This window comes from Sinocyclocheilus grahami, unplaced genomic scaffold, assembly GCF_001515645.1.
Source record: "Sinocyclocheilus grahami isolate Dianchi unplaced genomic scaffold, SAMN03320097.WGS_v1.1 scaffold214.1, whole genome shotgun sequence".
NCBI classification, from domain to species: domain Eukaryota; kingdom Metazoa; phylum Chordata; class Actinopteri; order Cypriniformes; family Cyprinidae; genus Sinocyclocheilus; species Sinocyclocheilus grahami.
This window is the reverse complement of record NW_015505393.1, coordinates 1,032,472-1,040,923: the sequence shown is the minus strand read 5'-3', so window position 1 is coordinate 1,040,923 and position 8,452 is coordinate 1,032,472. Positions and strand designations below refer to the sequence as shown.

At 38.1% G+C, this 8,452-nt stretch overlaps 1 protein-coding gene across 1 annotated transcript in view; it reads right to left on the bottom strand.

Annotated features, from left to right (window-relative positions):
* The window catches only part of LOC107596091 (protein HEG-like), a 12,011-nt gene extending 4,136 nt beyond the window's left edge, over positions 1 to 7,875 (bottom strand). The window contains exons 1-8 of the mRNA XM_016286709.1: positions 7,459 to 7,875; positions 4,946 to 5,044; positions 3,729 to 3,851; positions 3,530 to 3,621; positions 2,967 to 3,022; positions 1,716 to 1,876; positions 1,374 to 1,508; positions 1,189 to 1,231 (exon numbers count right to left, since the gene is read on the bottom strand). Of these exons, the coding sequence (XP_016142195.1) occupies positions 1,189 to 1,231; positions 1,374 to 1,508; positions 1,716 to 1,876; positions 2,967 to 3,022; positions 3,530 to 3,621; positions 3,729 to 3,851; positions 4,946 to 5,044; positions 7,459 to 7,729 (980 nt within the window). The 5' untranslated portion in view covers positions 7,730 to 7,875. The remainder of the gene's footprint in view (positions 1 to 1,188; positions 1,232 to 1,373; positions 1,509 to 1,715; positions 1,877 to 2,966; positions 3,023 to 3,529; positions 3,622 to 3,728; positions 3,852 to 4,945; positions 5,045 to 7,458) is intronic.
* Positions 7,876 to 8,452: the final 577 nt, after the last annotated feature.

Below are 8,452 nucleotides of genomic sequence, written 5' to 3'. Positions count from 1 at the left end.
GGTTTGGTGGTATGGGTAGGTTTAAGGGTGGGTTAAGGTGTAAGGGATGGGTCAACATATAATAATAAATGTAACTATAAATGTAATTACAGAAATTAATTACAGATGTAATTACATGCAGATATTTGTCAAATATAAGTACAATGTAAAAACATGTATGTACACAATAAGTGCATTGTACTAAATTGTTAATTTAAATATAAGTACATAGTAGTTAAGACCACTTAATATAAAGTGGGACCCATTATTTTATTTTGTTCACTCATGTGAATGCAAATGCCTTATGCAGAGATGGAGAAGGTGTGCAGATCTTAGCAGTGAACATGTTTTCACTCCCCACCAATGTGACCAGCACGGATGTCTACAACAGCATCCAGATGTCCCTGAGCAACTGTAGCCGGACGTACTCCCACTGCACCATTAAGCTTCAGCACCATCTCTCCTATCACGGTACCATTCAGCGCTCATTGTATGCATCATACTCTTATCTCAGCTCCTCCGCTCCACTTCGCCACTTCAGAGATATGATAATACCAGTCACACAATATACACAGATAACACAGTCTTGAGGCTCCTAAAATAATATTTTGTAAAGCTCTTTGTCATACTGTTTATCTCTGGGAAGCCATTTGTTCTGAAGAACTTCTTTCTGTTTAGCGGAGAGCCTGTGTTTGGCCCAGAACACCAAGTGTGATTCGCAGTACTCTGTGTGCACGGACACTAGCGGAACCCCATACTGTCAGTGCCACCCAGGATACTTTAAAAAGAATCCAGGGGACATGACCTGCAGAGGTACAACATTCACTTGTGTGTTTTCAGTTCTTTGATTGAATACATTTAAACTGTGGGACTTTGTGGGACACTTGTACTAAAGAATACCAAGTTTCTCATTGAATTTTTTAAATTTTATTTAAACATTGCAATGTTTTTTTAGACTGTGGAGATGGACGCAAACTTGTTAACGGCAGGTGTTTTGAGTAAGTATGTGGTTTTTAAATGCATTTTATGTAAAAAATTACCAGTGAAGGTTTGAACATACCTACTAATTATAGATTATTGTTTTTCCCCAGTTTTGAATGACTTTATAATTCTAAACTGGGGAAAAACAATAATCTATAATTAGTAGGTATGTTCAAACCTTGACTGGTAATTTTTTACATAAAATGCATTTAAAAACCACATACTTACTCAAAACAGCTGCCGTTAACAAGTTTGCGTCCATCTCCACAGTCTAAAAAAACATTGCAATGTTTAAATAAAATTTAAAAAATTCAATGAGAAACTTGGTATTCTTTAGTACAAGTGTCCCACAAAGTCCCACAGTTTAAATGTATTCAATCAAAGAACTGAAAACACACAAGTGAATGTTGTACCTCTGCAGGTCATGTCCCCTGGATTCTTTTTAAAGTATCCTGGGTGGCACTGACAGTATGGGGTTCCGCTAGTGTCCGTGCACACAGAGTACTGCGAATCACACTTGGTGTTCTGGGCCAAACACAGGCTCTCCGCTAAACAGAAAGAAGTTCTTCAGAACAAATGGCTTCCCAGAGATAAACAGTATGACAAAGAGCTTTACAAAATATTATTTTAGGAGCCTCAAGACTGTGTTATCTGTGTATATTGTGTGACTGGTATTATCATATCTCTGAAGTGGCGAAGTGGAGCGGAGGAGCTGAGATAAGAGTATGATGCATACAATGAGCGCTGAATGGTACCGTGATAGGAGAGATGGTGCTGAAGCTTAATGGTGCAGTGGGAGTACGTCCGGCTACAGTTGCTCAGGGACATCTGGATGCTGTTGTAGACATCCGTGCTGGTCACATTGGTGGGGAGTGAAAACATGTTCACTGCTAAGATCTGCACACCTTCTCCATCTCTGCATAAGGCATTTGCATTCACATGAGTGAACAAAATAAAATAATGGGTCCCACTTTATATTAAGTGGTCTTAACTACTATGTACTTATATTTAAATTAACAATTTAGTACAATGCACTTATTGTGTACATACATGTTTTTACATTGTACTTATATTTGAAAAATATCTGCATGTAATTACATCTGTAATTAATTTCTGTAATTACATTTATAGTTACATTTATTATTATATGTTGACCCATCCCTTACACCTTAACCCACCCTTAAACCTACCCATACCACCAAACCTGTCCCTAACCAAACCCTTTTCCAACCTCAATAGCAGCAAAAGTGTTTTGAAATACAATATGGACACAATAAGTACATTGTACTTATTTTTTGATGTAAGTACATAGTAGTTAAGGCCACTTAATATAAAGTGGGACCAAATAATGCCCTGAATTCAAGTTAGAAATGAAAATATGAATTTACATATAATACTAATAATAATATGAATGACTGAAACATTGCAACAGGTCGGTGATATGAACAAAATCTCTACTGATAAAAGTATCACACAATTTTTGGATGGAAATTAAATGCTTTATCAATTAGAGAATGGATATATTTATATGACTGATTTTTAAGTAAATTTGGGATCAGTAATATTTTTTTAAGAAATACTTTTATTCAGCAAGGATGCATTAAATTGATCAAAAGTGACAGTAAAGACATTTATAACGTTACAAAAGATACCGATTTTAAATAAATGCTGCTCTTTCGAACTTTCTATGCATCAAAGAATCCTGAAAAAAGTACCACAGTGCACAGAAATATTAAGCAGCACAATAATTTTCAACATTAGACATTTCTGAAGGATCATGTGACACTGAAGACTGGAGTAAAGGCTGCTGAAAATTCAGCGTTTGCCATCACAGGGATAAAATGTTTTTACCAAAATAAGTTTTTTTTGATCAAATAAATGCAGCCTTGGTGAGCATAAGAGGCCTTTCAAAAAACAAAAATCTTAGCCGCATGGTACAGTTGTTTTTTTTGGTGCTCCATATGGCCAATTACTGCTGGGTCTCTGGAAGATCAGTAGAAACGTACCTTTTACCCAAAGTGGAGCGTCGGTAACCATGGAAGATGGAGAGAGAGGCATTGAGCTGAAAAACCAATACACAAATGTATCAAATTAACCTCAACTCCATGTTTCGTACATCACTTTATAATAATAATAATTCATTACATTTATATAGCGCTTTTCTAGGCACTCAAAGCGCTTTACATTGTCAGGGGGTAATTCCTCCTCCACCACCAGTGTGCAGCATCCACCTGGATGATGCGATGGCAGCCATAGTGCGCCAGAACGCCCACCACACACCAGCTTACTGGTGGAGAGGAGACAGAGTGATGAAGCCAATCAGCAGATATGGGGATTGTTAGGAGGCCATGATGATCAGAGGCCAATGGGCAAATTTGGGATTTTTAATGACCACAGAGAGTCAGGACCTCGGTTTAACGTCAGCAACTTTATCATGTTAAACCAATTACATTCTCTGTTGGTTTCTGCATTAGCTGATTGGCTGTGGGTTGTAAGGCTGTAAGGTGAAGAAGTCAGGTGTGAGACGCAATGGTGTGAGAGTCAGGTGATAGAGTACAATGTTGCATACCAGCTGTAAAATCTCTCTGTGTAGCTCATGCAGACCTGAACTTCTGAGATGCACTGAGCTGTTGACGGTGAAAGTGCCCAAAAATGTCTTCACTGCAAGGAAAAGCCAAAGCAAATACTGTAAGGGTATCATAGGGTTATCACCAAAATATATGTATGCACTCTGGACATTATTTTATTGTAGACAACTGGCCACCTACCTTGTGTACAACTGCGGCCATCCTCCAAGTCAAAGCCCAGGGCACATTCACAGCTGAAAGAGCCACCTGTGTTGACACACACTGAACCCTGTGGGCACGGACTTCTCACACACTCATCCACATCTACAGAAAAACACACCGCCTAATCAGTCATTGTTGTCACGAAACCCTGATGAAAACAAGCACTACTTTACTAGACGCATTTGAGATTTATTATGGACAAATGTTATGTGATCATCTTCAAACTTGTTTTAAAAAATGGAAGAAAATGGAAATACTGACCACATAGAAAACAAATAAAATTTTAATGGATGTATTTAAATTAATATAATTCAATGTATTGCTCCATATGGCCAATTACTGCTGGGTCTCTGGAAGATCAGTAGAAACTTACCTTTTACCCAAAGTGGAGCGTCGGTAACCATGGAAGATGGAGAGAGAGGCATTGAGCTGAAAAACCAATACACAAATGTATCAAATTAACCAACTCCATGTTTCGTACATCACTTTATAATAATAATAATTCATTACATTTATATAGCGCTTTTCTAGGCACTCAAAGCGCTTTACATTGTCAGGGGGTAATTCCTCCTCCACCACCAGTGTGCAGCATCCACCTGGATGATGCGATGGCAGCCATAGTGCGCCAGAACGCCCACCACACACCAGCTTACTGGTGGAGAGGAGACAGAGTGATGAAGCCAATCAGCAGATATGGGGATTGTTAGGAGGCCATGATGATCAGAGGCCAATGGGCAAATTTGGGATTTTTAATGACCACAGAGAGTCAGGACCTCGGTTTAACGTCAGCAACTTTATCATGTTAAACCAATTACATTCTCTGTTGGTTTCTGCATTAGCTGATTGGCTGTGGGTTGTAAGGCTGTAAGGAAAGCTCTTTGTCAGTCTGCAGACGTTCAGTGGAATCGTCTGAGGTCATCCTCCAATCAGCTGTATTTGTAGAGATTATTAAAGGTTTTTCTGAATGTCCTGGTTTGAAAAAAAAAAAGAACAACATGTTTTGAAACTATGCATTGTAAACTATCAAAATTGCAAAAACTATTGAAATTCAAGGAAGGGGATGTCCACTAGGGTGCGCTTCATTTGGTGTGAACCTTAGGAAACCTCATGAATTATGTGAGATGTTTTCAGAAGTGACTGCGGATGTAATGGTTTTGGGTGGAGAACAATTGGCAGCCAAGCTCGTCTAACCTAACCAAGCTCTTTGTCAGTCTGCAGACGTTCAGTGGAATCGTCTGAGGTCATCCTCCAGTCAGCTGTATTTGTAGAGATTATTAAAGGTTGTTCTGAATGTCCTGGTTTGAAAAAAATAAAGAACAACATGTTTTGAAACTATGCATTGTAAACTATCAAAATTGCAAAAACGATTGAAATTCAAGGAAGGGGATGTCCACTAGGGTGCGCTTCATGTGGTGTGAACCTTAGGAAACCTCATGAATTATGTGAGATGTTTTCAGAAGTGACTGCGGATGTAATGGTTTTGGGTGGAGAACAATTGGCAGCCAAGCTCGTCTAACCTAACAAAAGCTTGGGCCCTAAAAATGGAGGGGATCTGATCCATTGGGACTTGCTGTTTCCTTCCTTAAGCTGACCTAGCAAAGTCCATATTACAGCGTTGTCACTGCCTGCACGGAGTTCATACACAGGCAAAACTATAATCAAGAGGACCTCTGACTATTTCGGCTATTTAAACAGAGTGGATAAAAACATATTGAGTAGCATTACCTTTATGGTCAACAAATCATCCCTAGATACTCCAATATGATACAAATAAAGAAAACATGCTTTTTACCCAGTTCATAGAATATTTAACAGCTCTGATGCAGAACTTCCATTTCATTTTTTGTCTTTTATATGTGAATCAGTTAAATTAAGTACAGTAAGATATACTTGTTGCTTTGTTTTTTGGTAGGAAACTGCAACATGGCTCTGTTGTACATGACAACAAAATAAAATCATAACATACAACAATCATACTACTGACCTAGCAAAGTCCATATTACAGCGTTGTCACTGCCTGCACGGAGTTCATACACAGGCAAAACTATAATCAAGAGGACCTCTGACTATTTCGGCTATTTAAACCGAGTGGATAAAAACATATTGAGTAGCATTACCTTTATGGTCAACAAATCATCCCTAGATACTCCAATATGATACAAATAAAGAAAACATGCTTTTTACCCAGTTCATAAAATATTTAACAGCTCTGATGCAGAACTTCCATTTCATTTTTTGTCTTTTATATGTGAATCAGTTAAATTAAGTACAGTAAGATATACTTGTTGCTTTGTTTCTTGGTAGGAAACTGCAACATGGCTCTGTTGTACATGACAACAAAATAAAATCATAACATACAACAATCATACTTCTGGTTTGTAGCAATTCATTTGAATCTGAATAAGTTATTGTGAAATGAATTTTCCCACAATATCTGTTGAAGCTGATATTAGTGTGGAAAGCCATGATATGATTTGGGGTCATGTCACAATCCAAAAATGGACTCACTCACTGAAAACGCATTACAGGGATCTGTCAGCAGAAGATATTTCAGCTTGCATTACATTCAGGGATATTCAGTCAGCTCTAATTGATGGGGATGGAGAAAGGCCTTAAAACAAGCCGTTTCTACAGAAAGTAGATTAATATGATCTGAACAGTAATGCGTGAGATCAAAAAAAGGAGTCAATTACAGTGTTTTTTTGTGCCTAACCCAGTGCACACTGATGCAAAATACGAAAAGATTGTGCTCAAACACAGCTGCAAAAAAAATTGGAGATTTTTGGTTTGGAAAGCAAAATACATATTTATTAACTCACAACTCGCCTTTATTTCCCATAAGTGTATCAAAAGGTGTATCGCCACATTTCTCAGTTATGCATGTGAAAGTAAAGCTAGAATAATGTGTCACATAACTGATATCCCCATCCCCAAATCCTCTGATGTCTTAAATAAAATAAAAGGCTATAGATCCATATGGATTTTTTAAAGACAAATTCTGAAATGTATACCTAGAAGGAGTGGCTAACCACCAACATAACGGTAATATAAAATGATAGCATTAAAGTGTTTTAAATACCCATTTTTAAATATATTTACTTAAAATTCACTACAAATTTTTTTTAAACAAAGTATATCAGAGCCAGTTCACTGCATTTAATACTAATTTACTTAATTGCACACTTGATGCCGAAATGTCAACAGGTCAGATGACATGGAGTGGAAGTTCTCCAAATTAAATCACATAAATAAAACAAAAACAATCACTAACATAAACTGCATATTAAAAAGAACTCATTGGCTCAAGAAAGTGGAACAGTTTATGAACCAGGATGATCATGAGCCAAGGTCATTCATTAAAAGAGATGCTCTTCCAAAAACTGAGGAAACTGAGTACAAGTAATCTCATTAGTTCACAGACTTCACAATTGACCAAGTACTTCATCTGCATAATAAAAACATAGTTCTTTATACTATTATTACTACAATAATAATAATAATAATAATGCACTGAATTGAGACAACATTAATAATTTATTGTAGAAATGTTATATATAAGATATTTTAAGTTTTCCTGGTTAACACAATTCTACAATATTACAGTACACCACAAAATAAACTTCTCAGTTTGATCTAGTTGACACTAACTGTACACTGGGGCTCTTGCAGAACCTAGTGTGCTGCCTATCGCAGCGCGTGTAGGGCTTACCTTCTCTAGCTCTAGTGATGGACACACTGGCGGGAAGGTCCGTCATATCCCCCAGTCCACTCGACAGACCCACAGCTGTTGCAGTGGCCTCTCTCCCCGGCCAGGAAGAGGTTTGTTTTAAACCAGTTGTTCGGATAAAAAAAGTCTCGGTACTCAATGGGTTATCGGTGTCCGTGTCTGGAGAGAGGGTTTCGCCAATCACAGTATTTAGGACAAGCAGAAAGACCATGAAAACCACACGGTAAGCGCGTCTCGCACCACACGTTTCCATTATAAAGACGACCGGGCGGACTTCCTAATAAATAAAACGCCAAAGAGATCCGGGTCACCATCGGAAAGTGAGTCCCTTTAACGGTTTCCCATGAGTAAATTCCTTATATTAGTTTTAAAGTTGGCGATGAAGACTTAAAAGGCTTATATTTCATGCAGCGAGAGTGGGAAAGCGGAGCCGTGGGTGACTCCTCCCCTCGGGCAGGCGATAGCGGTTTCCACCCCATTCTTCTGGATGAACGCACTCGGACAAAATGCGTGCTCATTTCGGTTCAGCCAGAGATGACAGTCAGATGATGCCACAACAGGTGGGATTCTTATTTTTCCCTCTCAAATCTAAATCAAACCCCAGTTTGCATTAACACTACTTTAATACTACAATAATTTGCTCCCCACTTTTAGACATTTCTATGCATTAAGGCATGGGAGAAACACTGATAACACATTAAGGTGCGTGACCATGCAACCTGACCATTTTTTTTAATTTTTTTATTAGCATTTTTAGGCATTTCCTGGCAACATGAATCACCATGGGCTAACCTTCATACAAATGAGCAGAGACACCGTTGCTTGCTACCTGAACTAGAAATGTAATCACAGCAGTTTATTTATTATTAGTGTCATCTGCACTTTACTGTCATGTTAGACTTCTTGTTTAGCAAACAAGGGGACCTTGGTTCAAATCCCAACCTTCCATACAATCAGTTCGGGATTGATAGATCAC